The sequence below is a fragment of the Apostichopus japonicus genome, chromosome 13, assembly GCF_037975245.1.
Source record: "Apostichopus japonicus isolate 1M-3 chromosome 13, ASM3797524v1, whole genome shotgun sequence".
In the NCBI taxonomy this organism is placed as follows: domain Eukaryota; kingdom Metazoa; phylum Echinodermata; class Holothuroidea; order Aspidochirotida; family Stichopodidae; genus Apostichopus; species Apostichopus japonicus.
In genome coordinates, this window is record NC_092573.1 from 25683524 (window position 1) to 25707145 (window position 23622).

Genomic DNA, 23622 nt, shown 5'->3' on the forward strand with positions numbered 1-23622 from the left:
CACCCCAAGAAAGAATCAAAGTTTAGACGTCAATGTTTGGCTTACTGAGGTATATTTAGAATATATATTAGTTCTATAATTAAGTTGTGCTAATAACTATTTTTTTTAATTTTGAAAAACACCTCGACTGAATCGACTGAACGAAATTTGCTCCCGAGTGACCATGGAGGAGGTAGATATGCCACCACCCCCCCCCCCCCTTAGACTTTTACGCACGTCACTTCGACCTAGACTGGACGAAAGGTAACGTTGGCAAGTTTGGGAACTGCAACTTTTATTCGGGATGCACTTATCTTGTCAGCAATTACCAAACAAAACACGAATATCTCAGAAAAGAAGTTTCATTTGAAATGTTAACGAACCAAAATCTATCAATGCACGCCATATATCACTTAAAACAAACTGAACAAAGTTTAGTTGATTTCATGATCAAATATATTAGCAGAAACAAACAATAAAGACGACTTTTTAAAGTAAAATGATATAGAAAATCATATAACTATGCTCTATATCCGATAACGTAAGAGACACAGTGCATACTATAAGTATCTGTAGCGTGGCAAAGAGCAACAGAGTCCCGGTGCAGCAATAGAGGTGGATACCCAGAGGAAGTCCATACTCACCAAAGCCATCAAAATGGTTTGGTGCTTGTGTGAGCATTTTGTTTAATCTCTGGCACTTCTAGACACCCCCGTATATGGCTCTTTCATATCCAAACAGTAAATGGGACCCGTTTGTTTCACATATTGTGCATTCAGTATCAATACTAGCCGATTTCATCGGCCTGTGGCTGGCTACTGCGAATAGGTGCAGGTTATTTTTTCCCGGTACTTGTCACCGGGACCCCAGGCCTACGATTATATATTCGACCATACGAGTTCTGTACCACCAATTAAATGCATTTAAATTATTATGAGGGGCACTAAACAGTACATGGGGCCATTTGACATATATTATTGGACTAGCGACCGCCCTTTTATGTTGGTGGCCCAATGGTAGATTAAGTAGAGGCTTATCTGGATCTATAGATAACTATCAATGGGCCCTTAAGAATATTTGGGTCCCGTTTGATATTTTGACCGCACATTTAATATCAATATTGGTCGCTTCGCCGGCCTAAGGCTGACGGTCGGGTTCAGCGTACGAGTGGTCATGTTTCTGGTTCTTGACACCGGGGTCCAGTTCCAGGAGTACGTACCGAACGTACCCGTCTAATTACGCCTTTGAAAGTAATTATAGATTCTTTATCAACTTAATGCGCTTTTGTTGTAACTTATTACGGAAGCGGTAAACAGTTCCGTCGGTTGTTAAAAATATTGTTAAGAATCAGAACTTATTCTTGATCTACGTAATTCTTACAATTGGCATTTAATCAAGCATGATTGTTGTGAAATTGCCATACCTCTATCGAAATTCAACAATAAAACTTGAATTATAATAATCTAGGAAGAATAAACAGTAAGTGATATTTGGGGATATATCATCGCTGAAACTGTCATCGATCCTTAATGAATATGCATATGTTTAAAGGGGGGTATTCTTCGAATCACACCACGTCATAGATCGGTAGCATGCAAGCTGCGTGCAATAGAAGGATGGATGGTTATGTTGTGTAGGCCTAAGTTACACGTAAACACCCTAGCACCCACTCCCACCCACAATTTCTTCGTGAAACGAAAATGGCGTCTGAAAAAACACTACATCAACACACTAACGTATAACACCGTTTACTTTAATTAAAACAGCTTTCACGTTATTGTACATTAAGAAGACAGGTCACCATTGTCTTAAACGTCATCATTACGTAACACCTCCAGCAAGGATTAATGAATATTATAGAACAAATACTGAAAGTACTCCGGGTTACAACCAAGTAAGCACATTTAACCGTGGTATAGTCGTATAAGTGTAACTACGTTATCATAATGATCTCGACTGTTTTAAGGTCATACCATTTGTGACATGGGGGTGGTGAAGCTTGGTTCAAGGTATCAAACATACCGCAGGTCCATCTACCATCTTGTTTTCTCTCTCGCAGGGTCACGTGGGTCCACACATGGATATTGAAGATAATGACATCAAGAGTCATGTTTACGACAAATTGATTCCAGTAAATGTTATCATGGGTGAAAGGGGATGGCTCCTCAAACCGTAGTCGATTCCTCCATCCAAGCGTAACCACACTTTGTCACCTGTTTGTAGATTGAGGATGACGGTTTGTGTAGAGACTCCCGTATTGTTTTCGTTAATATCTACAAAGTTCATTACCTGTGGTGTTTGGTTTTTGACTAGCTGTACGGAGGCGGATTTACCTTGGTCCGCTCGAATGCTGGAGTTACAAAGAAACAAAAACACAGGAGGAGAAAAAGCAAGAATAGCATGTAACTGATCAAGTATTTATCATTGTTTTAGTAACTGAACTTACAGGAATAACATCTCCACCATCTGCAATTAATATTGACTTCAAATTTGACAATTTTGAATCAACACCGTCATGCTTTGTTAAGAATTGTTAGTACGACTACCTTCACTACAATAAGTGCCAGCATTATCGTCATCGTCATTGTCAATCTCGTCATCATTTTTACTATTATCCCATGAACGTCAATATGACCATAACCATCATCAGCATCAACACCAGCATCTACCTCAACGTTATGGTTGTCATGTCTTCACCATCATAATCACCAACACCGTCATTGTAACCGCCATTACCAACGGCATCGTCATAGATACCAGCATCACCGCAACGATCATCAACACCACCACCTTTATCACCACAATCGCTATCACGGTCAAGCACTATCACCATCACAACTCCATAATCATATTTATTAAATGTCATCACATTCAAATCCCAGTCACCATCAGTAACACCACAACGATCATCAACAGCACCACTTTCATAATCACTATCGCTATCAAGGTCTACAACTATCACCGTCACAACTCCATTATCATATTTATTAGATGTCATTACATTCAAATATCAGTCACAATCAGTAACATGCCACAACGATCATCAACAGCACCACATTCATAATCACTATCGCTATCAAGGTCTACAACTATCACCGTCACAACTCCATTATCATATTTAATAAATATCATCACATTAAAATTTCAGTCACCATCAGTAACACCACAACGATCATCAACAGCACCACCTTCATAATCACTATCGCTATCAATATCTACAACTATCACCATTCCCAACAATGGCTGCTGTCTTAATCATCGCATTTAATGTGAGGTGTGATCATGATGTGAAAGCCTAAATTTTCGGCGACATTAAAATATCTGTCAAAATGACTCCGTCATAATGAACAGCTTCACAGCTGTAACTGTAATGGTCTCGCTTCTGTTTAAAACAACCACGTGCGTCTTCATCATTCGCGCTTTTTAAAGTGAGAGAAAACTTTTCGATAAAAGTAAATTGATTCTACACCTAACCAATTACTCGCATTCCGTTTGGATGAAGCTCTCGGGTTCCACTAATCTACATTTTCTTGACTAATAATATATTGATACGAACTTGCAGAAATTAGTAGATGAAACTGCGTCGGTAGATTAGTCAGTTTTAATCAAGTAACTTATTGGATTGTCCCAGGAACTTATCAGTATTCATTACAATATCACTTGATTTCTCCGTTGTAGCTAAGGAGGCCCGGTACATCGTAATTTTGTGCTTGCGATCACTGCTAGCCGTTAACTTTGCAGTCATGAGTTATACGTATAAGGCACTGAATACCAACGTATTCGCTAGCAAGAATATCCGAAGAAGGTGTTCTTGCTTATGAAGGGCATATGTGATATATGCTCATAGAAAAGGAATTTTCTTTCGAATAATTTTAATAATAGTATCCCTAACTGTTATAATAAGGTGAGTTTTGTTGTGCTATAAATGGTGTCGCTTTGATGAGAGCGTCTGCAAATATTTTTGAGCTTTTAAGCAAGTTGGTGAAAGTGAATGTATGAGCGAAGATCTTGATGTGTAATTTGGATCAGCACAGTTTTGGATAGCAAGTATATGGAACTAAACAAGGCACGCCAAAATCCGTTTACTTTTGTATTTATTTTTCATCAAGACAAAAGAACTGGGGCATTGTAAAGATGAACGATTCAGCCATTAAGGAAACTTACCATAAGTTATCGTTTTCAGTCATAACAACTAGAACGTTTTACTACACGACAATGAACCTGACGTTAGAGCTATAACGTTGAAGTTCCGGTGAGATATATTACAACAAAAGGTCTGACCATTATGCATATGCCATTTTTAAAATTTATATTAATTGTATAGACTGTACTTGTCTAATTTTTCTGTGGTGTACGCCCACCCCCTCGAATCTGCGCCTGGTATGTAATGAAAAGATTGTTATGTCTACTGTTAACTAGAAACCTCGGTATTTTCAGTTATCAAATCCTAAATTTTACCTAAAAGTGAAGAAGTAGGATCCAGGACGGGGGCAAACAAATTCACTAGCTTTCTCCTCAACTGCAAACGCCTCCTCTGGTTCCCTGGAGAAAGCTTTGTCAAATCTGATTGGTTGTGAGGTTTCACGGCCTTCCAGTTTGCCAGTCATTGCCACAGAGAAATGGACTGCAAGAAAAGAACGTATGACAAAAAACATATATATATATATATATATATATATAGAGAATGAAAAAATGCCGCCTCGATAATGCGAAGCCTGTAGGGTATATCTATTGATTAAACGCCCACATATCGCGATGAAGATCCTTTGTATTGTTGAAATAATATTTTACCAACCTGCGATAAAACTGTCTGTGGTGATCCGCTTGAAGCAATTAGAATATGACAAACCCAAAGTTTAAAACGGTGTGATTAATTTGCTTAAAACACCTAAAGCGACCATATCGGGGACTCAAAGTTTAAACATTTCAAGTCCTGACGGAGTAATATCCTTGAAGAAATAATTCCCACCAAAAATTGCCCTTGGTTGGATGAGATGGGCAAGCAATCCGATTGGTAAGAGATCTCCAATGGCACCAACGAGGATCTGTCGGAGTCGGATAAGTTAAAGCAAACCCATTCGGCTTTTGATTTAACGTAGCAAGAATCACGTTATAAAGTGTAGTATACGCACAATATGCAACTTTAGTATAAAAGAGATCAAACTCCAACACTCTGCCTTGATACGTGTTATGAAATATATTGTTGTCACAACGTGTTGTTATATCCATATGTCGATATATCTATACATATCCAAGGTCGCAACTGCCGTTTTGTATTAGGAGGAGGGACGGGGGGGGGGGGGCTAAGATGTAGGTCTAAGGGTAGGGGCATATCCCTCTCTTTTCAGAAATTTGGTAAGATGGTGGGTGCTTAGATGCCAACATTTTACAACATTTGAATCAACGAAGCAAAATTATCGACTGTTTCTGTTACACCACACACATACATGTTTTATATTTATTTGCCCTGTGGTTTTTGTAATACTTTGTCTGCCTTTGGGGTGGTGGGTCGGGTTGTTATTGGGGGAGGGGGAATCACCAGAAGTACACTCCCCTGTACATATCACACTGGTATAACAATTCCCACCAGACTAAACCGTCAACATAGATAATACTGAACCGACTGTGCCATGAACCACTACACTTCCCAGATGGGACATTATATGCTGACATGTGGATAAAACTGGATTAGAAAGAGGCTATAATTAGAATACCAGAAAATACTCTACCCTCCATGTATTCTCTTTGAACTGAAAGATTGAACAAGTCCTCTAGCTGTTTCGCTGTGTATGCCATGTTTCTAACTTTGTCGCAGCAAACCTCCCTAATGGAAGTACAGAAATCGATAAGAATGGAAGCAATGCCACCTGTTTCTGGAAATAAATGTTCTTTATGCGTGAATTCGTCTTGAATGTAGGAGCTACATACTTTATACCTTAGACAGTAATCGGTAACGAGAAGCTGAAGAATTCTCAGCGATATTTGTAAGTAGGATAGCATATAACCTATATACGTCACCATGCTAGGTTTGTATGTAATGCAAAAGACGAGGGTATGGGGAGGGGGAACAGCTGGCTGTGTTTGTAACATATATTATGTTCACGCCACTTGTAACACAAACGCAAGTCTTATACACTAGCTACATTTAAATAATATTATAATAAAAATAATAATAAAACATATAAACTACAATGACACCTTTGTCAGTGTGTTCCATCAATGTCATATAACAGATGTTTTAAAGTCTTGAGAAGATTTATAACTATGTTTACAAAATAATAATATTCACTTAGCCGAGACCTTCAACTTCCATTATAGGAAATATTCCTATAGTCTAAACTATAATTTGCATAAAAGTACCAGGGCTGAACTGTCATCACACCACACTTCCTTGCATTTAATGAAAATGTAATAAACAGCCAATTCCACCTTCCTTTTTTGGAAAAGGAAAAAAGTATATCCTTTGTACATAGCAATATACATTAATATATTAAGTGGAGGAAAATAGGAAAATGTGAAATACATTACAAACAGCTACTTTTAATTCCAATATCAATAAAGTCGTTTCGTATTTTTACCGCTTTATTTTCAGTAATGATTAAATATAATAATGAACAGACCCTTTCAGATGAAACATATTATTAATATCCCTCTTCTCCTTTTCCCCTTCACTCTGTAACAGTTAAACATGCATGTTGCCCAATAGGAGCAATATTTCTCCGTAATCTCTAAAAACGCAGGCTTAAGCACATGATCTTTCAAACACGACTAATAAACATCATACACTAGCTACGAATCCTGGCGGGTTTACTGATATATATTTTTCTTTGTTATAACAAATTCTTTCGCATTCCCGTCTCTCTTTCTGAGAAGTACTTAATTTGCCCACAGTTACAATACTATAGTGCCGGCTGAATACGTCAGTGAATGCAAATTAAATGTTCTTATCAAATGGGTACTAATCAATTTTTGGCCTGTTCTTCAAATCTCCCGGGCACAAGAGATAATTAAGTTGGATTTGCGTGGGGAAAATCGTATAATGCTTGAAATCTCTGAAGTACGGTGGCCTCAAAGATCCTGAGGGATAAGGTTTTGAACTCAAGACATTATTTTCTTGCTCTGATGGATGGTTGACTGATTTGTTCAATAAAGAACTACACGCATGTTAACAATAAATCTCAGTTAATTGGAAGGTCATCGGTATTGACCTCAAATATACTAGAAAAACGAAGGTATTAATTCCATTATTAGACAAGCTAGTCGTATTTTAGGGGATAATCAGCTTACGGTGGACTTGTCATTTATCAACTTTACCCCGAGGCTTAAGCTTAACACCGTTCTTGACGATAACAACCATCGCTTATATATGCAGATGTTCATCATTAGTGCAATAATTCTTCGTAGTGGACAGATGAAAAAGATTACCTTATGCTGCTAAAACAGACACAAATCATCGTTATATCACTCGTTGTATAGTAAACTTGATAACAATCTGTATTTAATCGTAAGATTTCTGGTAGTTTACTGTTTGTAAATTTACTGATTTATCCTTATTGTCCATTTGTAAATTTTATTATTTGTATACATTTGTGTGTATTTATATTTTTTATTGCGAGCATGCAATTGCCAATTTTGAGATAAAATAAAGCTGAATTTGAATTTTGAAAAAGAAATTTTGCAGGTGTGTTCAAATAGTCCATAAAGAACTATACACATGTTAACAGTACATGTTAACAGTGCATGTTAAAGAACTATACACATGTAAATAGTCCATAAAGAACTATACATATCTCACTTAATTGACCTTAAATATGATAGCAAGTCAAAAAAATGGTCACTTATACTCCAATTTTAACACTCATTTTACTGCCAGCCTCAAAGTATGTTTTCTCTCTGAGACACTGAATCTAACACTTCTCAATGTCTGGAAAAGAATATGGATATTCAGATATTAGTAATGACATATCAGAATATGGAAATATTAAACGTCATACCCATAATATCAAAACAGTAAATAACATACCAGAATACCGAAAAAATAATAATGTTACAAAGGAATCATAAGAACACATCGGAATACCGGAATATATTGCAATGATAAACCAGAATACCTCAATATAGAATTAGTAATGACGTATCAGAAATGGAAATATAAACGTAATACCCAGAATATCAAACAGTAACTAACATACCAGAATACCGAAATAATAGTGCCATACCAGAACACCAAAACAGTATTAATATATCAGAATACAGAAATTATATTTTCATACAAGAATATCGAAATAGTAAAAACATAATAGAATACCAAAATATATCTAACATACCAGTATATCAAAATAGCAGTTACTCGTCAGTGTGCATGTGCGCAGTGCTTTAATGGAGTGGTACTATTGTAGGTGTTTTCAGGTTGAAGCACTGTTAAATATGATCTCGACTGATTCATACCAGCATCCCCCAGGAAAAATCGATCCTTAGGAGACTTCTGCAGTGAAGAGGGCGCCCTTCAGCTAGAAGCTGTCATAAAGGAGCCGGTATAGTCCATGCAGACGTTCGGCAGCGCAACAACAACAACATACGGATACCGGAATACCGGAATAGTGACAACATACCAGCTAAACATCGAAATTGTAATCCGGCACAAACCAGATAACAAAAACAGATATAAGAGACTAGAATACAAACAAAAAGACCCCCCCCCCCACCTCATTAATATGATATAGTTCTAAAGGTCATACAAGAATACCGATATAGTAATAACAGCATGGGTATATAAAGCTTAAATCTGCATTTTGCGTACGTGATTTGTAACTTTTCGATATTCTGAACAAACCTTTTTATTATTCTCACATAATTGGACAACTTCCAATCTAAGGTACATATCTATGCATGCATGGTTACAATAAGTTTAGCTGCTGTGAATTAGGGAGTCATAAACATTTAAAAGAACGCCGGATAGTTCAGGGAAGGGAACTAAAATATGGAATACGTTAATTAAGAATAATTAAGGGCGTCAGTATGGATAAGTTTACACGTTCACCTTCCTTTATGTTTGACATTAATGTGGAAGGACATTACCTCAGCATGGTTCAGTATACATGACACTTTGGGCCAATACATTATGAACACGACCACAACTGTTTCAGGTTAACAGAAAAACATAATAATAACTTGTAAAGAGGCAGGAAGAGAAATAATTCATGATATATGAATATGTTATTCTTTCTTGCATCGAATCGCTGAATCACCGAGAGGTTATTGGGAATGACATGTAGCTTACGATCATATATGTGTATACGGTATATAGACATGAAATCTACACTGTGTACTTTTATGACATCATCACGAGAGTCCTATTTAGCGTTCCATAGATTCAAGTTTTTGTCTTCGATACTGCATCTAGAGAATTCTAGATGAACTGTTGACTGCATGCGATTCAGAATACCTCTTTAATTTATCAGAGTATGTGATTACTATATGCGATGTTACAACGATCCTCCATATGTATAAACAACGTTAGAGCAGTACAGATAAGTACACCCTAAAGATAAAACCCGTCATTTCGAAAAACGTGGAAGCCTCCGTATTATCTACAAAACTTGTCTTGAAAAGCGATAAATGTGGCACATCGCTGTATTTACCGTTGAGGAATCAGGGCAGCCATTAGATCGATTTCGCTGCATGAGTTTGGCGTAATTGGACACCATTGTGCCGCTAGGGGAAGCACATACTAAACGGATTCATCTCATGTAGATATCGGAGAGTAGCAGGGAAAATTCACACTTGCAGCTAGAAACTAAAAAAAGAAAAAAAAATGGTGATAAGGGCTCCAAATTCTGTCCTGGGAAAAGTTCCTTCCAATCGTTATCGGGGAGAGAGATTTGTTTCTAATTTTATCAACGGTCTTTTCGCCGATCGAGATACCGATGGTTGAAAAGATCAATGGTCTCACTTCTCAACCAAGATATTTCCAATTAACAAAAGCAAAATAAAGTACTTTCGCGTCTGATACTTCAATCAAGCAAGCAGAAATTAGGTCAAAAACAAGACAAGTGCATCTGTTCGCCTGGTATGTAAATTCGACGTTGACTACCAGCAATGGTTAAGCACTCCTGCGATCTTCTGCCAAAGTTACTGCTGCCAAAGTTTTGTAGACGAACCTTACCGTAACTTTTTTTTCATAGATTTTTTAACCTACGAAATATACAATAGAGGGTGGTTACAGGAATTGTAAGGGGTAGAGGTAGAGGGGAGGTAGGGGGGACGTAAGGAGTAGAGGGGAGGAAGGGGGGCGTCTTATCTGATATTTCTCTATAAGTAAATTTAGTTATCCTGGAGAGGAGATTACAATGGGAGGCTATATGTCGCTTGTCCTGCCCTTCCCCTCCTGATAAAAAGATGCAAATGTTATGATATGTTATGGAAAATGCTACATGCATGGGATAACGAAGTCATATATACACATATAGCACATCGATCCAACTCCTAGCTTAATGGCTTGTACCGTTGTCGAGACACAAAATATTACAATTTATTTCACTTTATTTGGATGGAGTGCATTGCGCAATAATACGTGACGTCAGTCACGGACTACACGAACAGCTGGTTTTGTTTTGCTTTGGAATTGAATTAACTAAGAGAATAATTCAATTGCTTGAAGTGATGTTATTTTATATTGATAAATGTGTCGCCAAGTGACTTGATTACAACTTAACAGTTATTTCAATTATGTTAGGTTCCTCATTGCATCAGTGCTAAACATATGCTGAAAATGCATGACATCATGAAGCATTGCGCAATGTACTTATCTTACATAAAATCTCAATAAGTTCCAGAATTGTTATACCTCAGCAATGCAACGAGTTATCCACATGGACGTTTGACCTATGTATTTCATTTTACTAGCTATAAAATGTGGTATAAACTTTTGTTTTAAATTTTAGACTTCGTTATCATGCACCTTTAGGTCAAGGTAAGATAGTCTCGGAAGAGGGGGTTCGGTCCCTTAATTTTCATTCTCTCCAACAAGTGCCGGTTTAATCGATAATCTCGCTCCAGTAGGCTAAATGTTAGCTAAAATCTAGGACAATATGAATAAATGAGAGTTTTGAAGGCATTACTACTTTAGTATATATATAACTACATTAGTGTATGCTTGATTAATGTTCAACTATGTATATAGACTGCAAACATAAAACTTGCGAACGTCCAATCAACTCTAGTGTCGTATCACATCACTAGACAGATGATAGATTATACTGGTTTTGCGCACAACATTCTTAAACATGACGTCATACGGCTAGAAAATCGATCATCTTTAACCTTTCTTAAAAGCGGTGAAACTATACCTCTAATGAAGTCCTTATCTTTTCCTTATTCCTGTTTTTTTTTTCTCGTTTATTCCTATCTGTTCTTTAGTTGTCTCTTGTTTACAGGCTATGTGATGATCCTGTCAACAGTCCGACTCATCGTTATGGCCAGTTTACTCTCGGCTTTGCAAGTACGTGACGTCATAATCATCTAACATTGCCACATTGGTATATCAACTCTGACAACCGTATGTGCCCACTCTTATTATGTACTAACTGCAAGCAATGTCTGTTGCCGTGGTGACTGACGTCAGGATGCAACGGTCTATTAAAGACTAACATAGTTTAAGCCTATCTCAATCAGTTCCATAAACTGATGCTTACTGTAACGATGGAGCTAAATATATATATATATATATATATATATATATATATATATATATATATATATATATATATATATATATAAATGTATAATCACTTGGTAAACCACGGGGAAAAAACACAGGCACATGATTTTCAGTTTGAAAGACCAAATTGTCATTTAAGCTAAAGGAACTTATCAGTTCTGAATTGAACATAGCGCAAATTGATAAACAGATATTAATAAATACTTAAAGATGGAGAATTCTTATATTTTAATTCTGACTCTCTAAAGACTACTATAGGACCACATATTACATGCATATATGTCTTATATAGTCATCTAACATTACTCATCATAACAAGCGATTTACTCGTTAGTCTTCGTCATGTTTCATTAAACATTAATATACAATGCGATACGGTATTATGAACTTGTTTGAAGGAAAATTAATTCATTGTTATTGTGTGTCTGAATAATAGATTTACGCTACCACACTTTCGTGAAAGGTCTGATTAGGTTTATGTTATCATGCTATAATACGGTATCGTCTACTTTAAGTGGGAAATGATTACTGAGATGGCAAACGAACAAATTAATAATACAAGCTTCAGAAATTAAATTGACATGTAGTGGCCTCGCTGATTATCCGTTCACGAAATACACACTTACCCACATAGTTGCACATATATATATATATATATATATATATATATATATGTGTGTATATATATGTATATATATATATATACATATATATCCTCTAGACATACAATCCGCGTCCATATAGCATAGTGGTTAGGGTGTCCGCATATATAGGCTGGAAGTTTTTTCACTGTTCTGGATTTTCCATCCCACTACGATTTCAATTATATAAATATATATATATATATATATATATATATATATATATATATATATATATATATATATATATATATATATATATATATATATATATATATATATATATATATATATATATATATATATATATATATATACCTTGCAGATTAAATCTATCAACCTCCGAGCCCACACCCATACCCAACACCTTACACTCCGTCATCCCTTTATGAGTTCTCTAATAAGTAATACTAAGGTATAGTGTTATTCGAAACGAACCTCTTTTGTTTATGTATTTTGTTTTGTTTTCTTGTTCTGAATCTACCTTGTTGTCATATCATTATAAATCTTTCACCACACTTTTTTTCTTTCCTATTGTAGATTGGGATCCAGTCATTGCATTTGTACGATTATAAATCTTTCATCACACTTTTTTTTTCTTCCTGTGGATTGGGGTGTAACCATTGTAGTTGTTTGTTATAATAAATCTGCCATCACCCTTCCACGGTGGATTTCATTCCCTACTATGCAGTATCCGTAAAAATCGACCCTATTTCGATTTGATTTCTTAACAGTCGCTTCTCTTGATTTAATTTTTAACCATTTCCGAAATCAAGATATCTTATCGGTTTCTATAGTAGCACTGATCGATCGCCATTGATTCGATGTCTTTCTGCCAATGGACGCCATCTTTTGGTATGTCGCCTTAAAGATACGATAAAGTAAGTGGAGTAATTTTCGAGTGTCTTACGTGGAAGGCCCTCGAGGTATAGATGAAGAGATGAGATGATATTACTTAAATTAAGGGAAACTAAATAACAACAAAAAACGAGTAGAAATGTACACTAAAAAGTAGAAAAATACCAAAGAGAAGAAAACCAGCTACAGATGTAACAGACAATAAGTGACTGAATTCTGGCTGAAGATGGCTGTTACTCTCATTCTTTCCTTCATTTTTTATTAATAAGAAGTCCGATTGTAATTACACCTCTAAACTGATTGTTTAATCTCATGATAGACCTTAACATACAAAATGTAACACACAAACATTGACATATAAATTGCTACTCCTTTTAGTGATATAGGCCTAAATTATGTATTACTCCAAAATAATTATAAAAAATATTTCCTGTAAGTTGACGTCTTATGTTTTTTTATATTTCCTGAAGGTTGACGTCTAATGTTATATATTTCCTGTAAGTTGACGTCTAATGTTATATATTTCCTGTAGGTTGCGTCTAGTGTCTTATATTTCCAGTATAGGTTGACGTTTAAGAGTCTCTGTTTGCATATATATTTTGTCTCTTTGTAGTTTATTATTGTTTTGTTCATTATTCTATATATCGGAATACCCACATAGCCCCTAGCAATAGGTATCTTTAGTAATGACAACTATACAGTGCAAGTTGTGTTGGTTCATTGATGGGAGGGCAAAATAATTTCATGGGTGTGCAATTGCCTTTCCAGAAAGTGTTGGTTTTACTTCCCAGTGCTAACCAGTGAATACGTGGAGGGGTATGAGAAAGATACAAGGATCACGCTCAAATCAAAATACAAATATGAAAAGGTCATCTCCATAAGATGGTTCAATACCATGCATTCTTTTGTTGATGGAAATGCATTTTCTTTCGGAAATACCCTTGACTAAGTGAAACTAACAATAAAGTTATTCATGTTCTAAATAGAAGCATTTTTAAAGACGCTGCATCTTGACTGCAGGTTGGAACTTCATGAATATTGATGAGATTTCATGTTCATGCTATGTATAGCTGTTCATCAAGACATGTATCAATGAGTCGACGTGCTGCAGGATTCAATAACGTCAATCCAATTTCCTTGATGAATCTCACATTGTGGCTGTTTGTTCCCAATCAATAGAACAAGCGTAGTAAGCAAGTCTCTATGTTTACGATAACATCAGTGCATGGCTTTAAAAATAACTAAATGAAACCAAGCATTCCAAATAGCACGTGGTCATGACACTTAATTTCCTTTTTGCTGTTTTCTATATGATATAAATCCATGGGCTTAAGTCTATATTTTATGTCTCTGTATACGGTGAAAGAAGAACTTTGTTTACCATGGTGCTTTAGTAAGTTAATATAGACTCCACTCGATCTATTCCTCTAAGTACGCTAATAGAGCAAATTTATTTCAAATTTAGTACAGAAATAGTAGTACTGGTTTGTGGTTGCTGGCTTTCCTGACCCTCTTGCAGAAGTGCAACCTCCCACCCTCCCCACCCCAAATTGACCTCATTACCATGACAACAGTTTACAGTTACGAGTTTCTAGAAATTGTTAATGTCATATTTCCTTGCTGCTGAAAGCACCATCAATGGGACTTGAAGGATACACTCTTAATTCAATCTAAGAGTGAAAAATCACTATTTAAATTACAAACTTAAAAACGGCGAGTTACGTTTAGCCGTTCAACAATAAATATGTTGGACTCTTATGACTTTTATTATACCAATTTCAAATAGATAGAACATAATTACTACATTAAATATAATAACCAGCAAACTAACTACACAATGTATGCATGTGTATTTGTGCTAGTTATTATATGTTCAATGTTGTAACATATACAAAACACTATGACAACACATAAACCTTTATGAAGTCACGTGATACCATGACAACACTTAGTATGCCAGAACACAAGGTGTACGTTACTTGTTCAGGTGTTCTGTGTTCTGCTTGATCATATCGTATTGTGAATCAGAGACAACCGTTAATCAGTATAAACTGACGTAACACATGTTAGACCTGTCAGCAGATGCTACTGAAGTGGAAAACTTACTAACAGACTAATTTATGACTCAAAGGCTGTTGCAATTAATGACTGGTTAGGAGTCTAAACAACTAACTGTCCCTATGTTCAACTAGTAAGTATACCTTGTACAGATGGTTGAAATTGCAGATTTTAGACCTTTTGTGCCATCCACTTTCTGTTAAAATGTGGACGAAATTATTGGCGAAACCTGGTTAGTCCGGTCAATCATTATGCATAAGATTGTGTGTTTAGTAGTTTCTTTTTGGATACCATTCCCAGTAGCAACTGGTCATAACTGTAACACATGTAACACATGATGAAGCCATTGAGTGACTCTGTACACCTATACAGACAGATTATATACGTTATATATATATATATATATATATATACGTTATATATATATATACGTTATATATATATATATATATATATATATGTGTGTGTGTGTGTGTGTGTATACATCCACATATTATCTTCTTGTTTTCATGTTTGCCTTGGTTTGATTTTATTCTCCTTTTGTCATCAATTTATCAAATCCCAAAATTGATAAAGTACAAAAGGAAGCTGGATTCAAGTAACTTTTTAATTAATAAAAAAAAATCTCAACAGCAACTATCATGGAACATGCAATTGTAAGGTTGCCCTTGGTAACAGAAACCTTATAATAGTGTGATTGTAGTTTTATGCGACTCATATAATGGTTTAATCTCAGCTCTCTGTCATATCCAGCTGATTATTATGATGGTATAGTATATGGTTATTACAAAGCAATATCACAAGTGAAAACTATAATGAAACACGTGTACATAAACCAGTGTATATGATGAAGCTTTAGGGAGAAAAAAACGAGAACAAAGTGATGAGTTTTGTCCACACTAAATTGGTCTTCTCGAAATGAACTATCAATTGATCATACTTCATTTTCTGCACCAGCCTATGTGATGACATCAGTCGTATATCAGAGAGAGAGAGAGAAAGAGTTTACGAGGTTACCTGAGTGGGAGGGGAGGGGAAGGGGGATGTTGATATGCCAATTGCGTTTGTAAATGAGCGCAAACATTAAGGATTGCCAGTGTCGAATTATTAACTAAATAAGTTTTTGTGCGAACGATAATAATTTCACATAACGTAGAAAAATTCCATAATAAAAATAACAATAAAATCTTAACTTTTGCAGAAATAGAAATCAACTGGCAATTATAGACTTTATTTAGCTCTTCTGTTGTGTAAATTAACACAATTAAATATTGCTAGTGTTAGGCAATTATTTGTGCTATATAGTGGGAAATATGTTGTGTTTCTAATGATGTTTCATACCATAAAGTGAAGTATTTCATTGTCTTATTTTCCTAAATTACTGCTAAAATGGGACGATTTTGACTGATCTCAATCTTGAGAGTAGATCCCTGGATAGTAAAGTCTATAATTCATTCAGTTTATAGTTCTGTAGTTCATAGTAAATTCAATAGTTCATAAAGCCTATAGTGCATTCTACGACACATTTTGACTGATACGTCAATCTCACATCCAGTCGGATATAATTTATGCTAGGTTTTCGTAGACATTGCTTTAGAGTAAAATTAGACAGAAATTTGTCTCAATCATTAGACACGTGTTCAGTAGACATATAAGCGGCTTCAATTATAGCAGCATTTCTTCGACTTGGCGGTTTTGCGATCTTCGGGGTCTTGGTCTATTAATAAATTAATAGTTACTGTAATAAAAGCATGTTTTGTTTGAAACATAAATAAAAATTAATATATTCATATTAAAGATATTGCGTTACATCCGGGTTATTTGATCTTCCTGATTGCATGACGTCACGCAACGTCTAGGTATATATATATACGCTTGCCGACTGTTTAGGTTATGTTCATTACATGAAACAATGACATAAGAGGCATGGAAGGATGATGAAAGAATTGACTCAACCAAATGGTTATTTTTTTTATTTATCTTATACACTTTCGATCCCAGTTTCTCGTTGCAGTACTTTTATTACATGTGTACGTGGTGTTAAAAGCAGTATTTGCGTGATTCTTCGCCATATAGCATTTGCAGTAACGTTACCAAATGTATGTTGTGGGTAAATTGATCCATATGATTGAAATTGAACCATATAACACTCGAACATGGAGCTACAACCACGGAACAAGAGCATGACAAGATAATACGTCGTCGCTCTGGCAAAATGTTGTAACATTAATGTATTAAATGATTTAAGAGAAAACACTGCTCACTATTTGAAATAAACAAAATCGGTTAAAGTTAGGTCTTCCTTAAGATTATAACATGAAAATTATCTTTAAAGGAAAAAATACTTCTTAAGTCTTAGAATGTCGTAATCCTATTGGCTGATATTCCATCCGAGTTAATAAATTAGCGAGTTATACAAGCTTCTATATAAACAATCATGTCCCTTCTACATCAGACGATGTGATAAAAACAAAACCTTGATTTATTGATTAATGTGAATTAGCAATTACTTGGTTACTATTTTGAAGCTATAAATCATAAAATATATACACTGTCAAACGAAAACTGGGATGTAAATCGAACTTAAAGGTCTTCAGTATTCACAACGAATATGCTAGAAAGTCAAAAAATGGTCACACATGATTAGACCTGACGACGGGGCTAGAGGGGGGGGGGGGAGGCAGAAGTCTACAGTCGCGGGGTGATTATAGGGAGTCCGGGAAATGATGGGATAAAGAACAATGAATACTTCATTTCACTTACTCTTTTGACAAGAAAAATTAAAGGGCAAAAAGAATGGGGGGGGGGTGGGCGGAACAGGTAACAAAGTTTTCCGGGGCCTAAGTTTACACTCGACCTCTTAGTGCTCATGTTCCAACTTCAACCAGCCCTTTGCTACCACCCTAAACGATTTGCCCTGACCTAGGAGACATCCCATGTTATCGCCTAATATATACTCTCAATGTCCTGTGAAACATTTGAAGTGTGAGGTCATAATTACATACTGTGAGGAAATACACAGTACTTCGAGGACACATACAGACATTACTGTGAGGAAATACACAGACAGTACTGTGAGGATATACACATACATTACTGTGAGGACATACACATACATTAGTGTGATGATATACACATACAATACTGTGAGGACATACATAGACATTGCTGTGAGGAAATACACAGACATTACTGTGAGGAAATACACAGACAGTACTGTGAGGATATACACATACATTACTGTGAGGACATACACATACATTAGTGTGATGATATACACATACAATACTGTGAGGACATACATAGACATTGCTGTGAGGAAATACACAGACATTACTGTGAGGATATACACATACATTACTGTGAGGACATACACAGACATTACTGTGAGGATATACACATACATTACTGTGAGGACATACACATACATTAGTGTGATGATATACACATACAATACTGTGAGGACATACATAGACATTACTGTGAGGAAATACACAGACAGTACTGTGAGGATATACACATACATTACTGTGAGGACATACACATACATTACTGTGAGGACATACACATACATTAGTGTGATGATATACACATACAATACTGTGAGGACATACATAGACATTGCTGTGAGGAAATACACAGACATTACTGTGAGGAAATACACAGACAGTACTGTGAGGATATACACATACATTACTGTGAGGACATACACATACATTAGTGTGATGATATACACATACAATACTGTGAGGACATACATAGACATTGCTGTGAGGAAATACACAGACATTACTGTGAGGATATACACATACATTACTGTGAGGACATACACAGACATTACTGTGAGGATATACACATACATTACTGTGAGGACATACACATACATTAGTGTGATGATATACACATACAATACTGTGAGGACATACATAGACATTACTGTGAGGAAATACACAGACAGTACTGTGAGGATATACACATACATTACTGTGAGGACATACACATACATTACTGTGAGGACATACACATACATTAGTGTGATGATATACACATACAATACTGTGAGGATATACCCAGACATTACTGTGAGGACATATACATACATTGCTTTTGAAAACTGTTACACTGATAACCTTACAGGTATAAATACATATGTTTAAACTAGTTAGTTGCGCTAGCCTTCATGTTAATGTCATGTCTAATGTTCAAGAAGAAGCAATGTATGTGTGATAGAGATACACACGATGAACCCAACTTGTTCTTTGGAACACCTTATCGACAAGTACAATGCCATAACATTAAACATATTGTTTAGTCTATAGTATTACGTCATACATAGCATTATTTATCCGAGTACAACATATATAGCGACTGATTGCAAGAAGTCCAACTTATAAACAGAACACAGCTCGGGGAGAATTATTAAGCTTGACACTTTTATAAGTTAGGAAAAAGATCTAGGCGGAACTCAATTTTACTTGACTTAACGAATTTCGAATGAACAAGCAACTGTTTATGTTGGCTACATAAAAAGTAACCTGTACTTTTCAAAATAAGAGCAGATTGGAACATTCTACTTTTATTTAAAAAAATACAATTCTACATGTGTGATGCCCTTGAGTAACTTCAAGTTGGACAATTTTACTACAGAGTCCTTTTTACCGATGTTACCGGTACAATTTATTTCAATTGTAATGTCGTATTTGACGCCTTTCACTTCAAGTTGGTTTGACAATTCTAAATTCATGGATACTTTCTGTCAATGTTCTTATAACTAGCCTTAATAAAGTCTGCTATGCCCCCCCAAAGAGTTCCATACATTCAACTGTATATATCTTCAACATATAAACTTCGTCGTGAATATTTTGAGTCAAAACAATCATGGTGGGAACAATTTGGTGACGTCCAAAGAATGAGGTTACACACCAATGCAGATTAGCCAACATATATGATTGTTATCACTGGGCACTGTTCTGCTGTTAGGGGCGCAACCAACATTTATATATTGACCTGTTCTAAGATGTAACTTTTTCGAGTGAAACATTTGGGTAAAACGGAAGGTGCTTTGGTGAGGCAAAATGGTGCTACATTTAAAAACGTTTGAATCATTTTTGACGAATTTTCGTTTGTATAAGTTGTACCGCACATACATGTTAGCCTATATATGTATGTAGCGCACACTAGATTTTTTGTTGTTGGAATATTCTGTCTGCCAATTGGCGGGGGAGGGGGAGGGGGAGGGGGAGGGGGAGGGGAGGGGAGCGGGGAAGGGTTGACACCGTCATGGATGTGGTTGCGTCCCTGTCAGCTGTGACATCGCAACGGGGAAAATTTTCCATACTAATCGATATGAAAACGTATCTATGTACTTTGTAAGATCATTAAAGGGAGACTTTGTGCTCAAAATAAAAATAAAACATGTCATATGTTGTACACCAATTAAGATATACTGTTATCAGTCCAGTTTGTACTTCCATATACTACTTTTAATTTGTGAGAAATGACCCTGTAACCATTGAGATTTATCAAAGAAAGGGGCTGGAGTACACTTATATAGACAATTAGGTCCATTCCGCAGCTGCAGCACATGAATTTACAAACACTGTTATCGCCTGCAATAAGACAATACTGGCAATGGGTTCCAAAGTTGTCAATGACAAATGACTCGTTGAATGTGAAAGGTGCTCAGCTGTTCATATATGAACATGATTTGGGCTGAGTTATTAGAATTTTCTAAAGGAAAGGCTTAATTTAACAATAACATGAACAGTTAGGCCTGCACTGAGGAGCAGATGTCACCATAAATCAAGTCTTAAAGGAGCATTTCAGAGATGTATAGCGGACGTAAATAACAGCTATAGAAAATATTACTTGCTCATTTCTTTCTCCTTTGACTGTAACCTTTCACCAAGACTGAAATTATGCTCAAAAGTCATCCTTTAAGGTCCAGATAACATTTGAGCCTTATATGTTTCTATTTTTCTGCTCTATTCCGTTCCGTTCCGTTCCGATTCCGTTTTGTTCCGTTTTGTTTTGTCGCGTTCTGTCCTGCTCCATATACTTACGAAATTGACATGCGACACATTCCAACAGGTGTGAATACGCGTGACCGTAATATTTAATCTCTGATATGACCAGTCAGCTAGTCTAGCATAACTATATAATTGGTACCAACGGGCTGCAAGAGATACGACACGTTGACAAAACTGTGTATATAGGTTACACTTATCGCTTAATTCGTTGCAATGTTCAAAATTATACCCGGTGAAGAAAGCGAAATACATGCAAATACACTGATTACCAACTGTCGATCTTGAGAACTTCTTGACTTATGCGATCCTCCAGTTTGCTCAACAAATTTATCTCGAGAAATTTTTCGACAGAAACATTAATCAATATGCATAACGGAATATGTTACAATTACACGCTGGGTGCTGTACTTTTACATTACTCGAGCACGGCTCACTCTTGTGCGATACACCTTGTGCAATTAATTCTTTAAAATCCAAAAATAAAACATATTGACCATAAACATGTAATTAAGTAATCAAGTATAGATGAACTGCGAAAATCTCAATTTTCTGTGATGACATTTAAGAGACAAGTTGAATTTAAATGGTACCAAATATTGGGAGGAGTGCAGTCACAAGGGGGGGGGGGGTAGGTGGAACGTCATATGATAGGTGCCATTATGCATTGCTTCTGTATGTAGGCTATTATTTCAGAATTCAGCTGTTGTTTATACATTTATTTATTTAGTTTTTGTAATGGTGACCTAAGATCCCCCCCCCCCCACTCTCCAGTAACCATGCCTCTTCCATTTAACTAGCAGAGCCGCTCAAAGAATTAAGAAAGGTTTAGGATCACGAAATCTTGCAAGACTTGGATGGAGTATCATTTTCTGGCTACTAGGCTCTCGTCTTGATTTCTGTCTCAATTAGAGCAATGAATGTCATCATTTTTGTTCCGCAGTTACGAGGCGGACATTACTAACGTGAAAGCAAGCCATAAGTCACAACATCTTAAACAGATAAACCATCCATATAGTTTACAACTTTTCTCAATAAATTCTATTGAAGGAGACACACGATAACCAAGAAAGAGGGGCAGTTGTATAGGGCCTGTGATAACCAATGCTTCTAAGAACAGTAATTGACGGTAAATAGTAAACATTAACACTGATTCCCTTCTTAACACATAAGACTAGGTATTATGTCAGAAAGGTACTTTAACATAGTAAACATGTTTGCATAAAGATATAATAAATGTCAAAGATACAGCTCTAAACCTATAGTATTTACTCTACTGGACATGTCTTATAATGATCACATAACTGACGAGAGACAAGTACTACTATATAGATGCCAAAGACGTTTTCAAAAGATCACCTCTGACAAGGATTCCACGATCACAGGTAAAAACAAATATATACAAAAAACAAAAATCAGATAACTCACCTTTCCTATTTCCGAATAATCCCATGACAGACATTTTTAAATAGTGAAAATGGAGCCGGTATATATGATATTCACGAAAAGAAGCAACACAGCAACGACGACGATGACGTGTGCGTATATGCTGAACAATGAATCTCTTCAATCGAGTTCTTGATTTGGGGATCAAAACTACGGTAGTACGCTTTGATAGCGATTAAGGAGAGCAGACGTTATATAGCGACGGTTTCGTCTACGGTTGCTACGGTCAGTATGAAATGGTTATTCGCTGTAGTGAGCTGTTGGGTGCACAGCATAGCAACTTAGATATAAGTAGGACATTATAAAGAGCATTAGACATTTATACATTTATTCTTGGGTATTTTTATATTATTGTCGTATACTTTTGTTTACGTAATATAGCAAAGCACTATTCACCTTTGTTTTTATATACGGAAATGTCTTATAATTGGAGTTGAAAATGACACTACGTTAGTAGTTTGAATTACTCGTAATTATATTGTACTGCGCATCATCTACTTGCAGTTATCTACGTACTTTTATATTTTGGAAAATAGGTGATTGGTTAGCTTTCTTATTTCGTTGTCATGACTCATGAATATGCATGTTTTATGAAAAATGGAGCTTCTCGTCTACCGTTGATGTGTATCATTACCCAGAGTTTTACAACCAGGCTAATCTTGCAGGCTCTCTATGGTATACTACGCCAATTAGTTTTTTTTTTACTTACCATGACTCTATAAAAGTAAAATTCCCAATTGCATTAAAATATTAAAGCTTTAATTCCGTCAGCTTTTCCGGTTGATATACGAAAATAAGCTTATCCTGAACGTAAGATGCAAAAGCGCATGCGCATTGGTTTTTGAGTCCTCGTTTTGGCATCGACAAGCACTCTCTGTAATAAGTAGTCTTAATC

General features: G+C 35.9%; 1 protein-coding gene across 1 annotated transcript; it reads right to left on the minus strand.

The window, feature by feature from the left end:
• Positions 1 to 262: 262 nt before the first annotated feature.
• On the minus strand, positions 263 to 23095 carry LOC139978824 (complement C1q tumor necrosis factor-related protein 2-like). Its single transcript, XM_071989339.1, has 3 exons — positions 22710 to 23095; positions 4438 to 4603; positions 263 to 2329 (listed from the first exon to the last, which is right to left on the minus strand). The coding sequence occupies exons 1-3, from the start codon at positions 22741 to 22743 to the stop codon at positions 2092 to 2094; spliced, it is 438 nt and encodes a 145-aa protein (XP_071845440.1). The 5' UTR covers positions 22744 to 23095; the 3' UTR covers positions 263 to 2091.
• Positions 23096 to 23622: the final 527 nt, after the last annotated feature.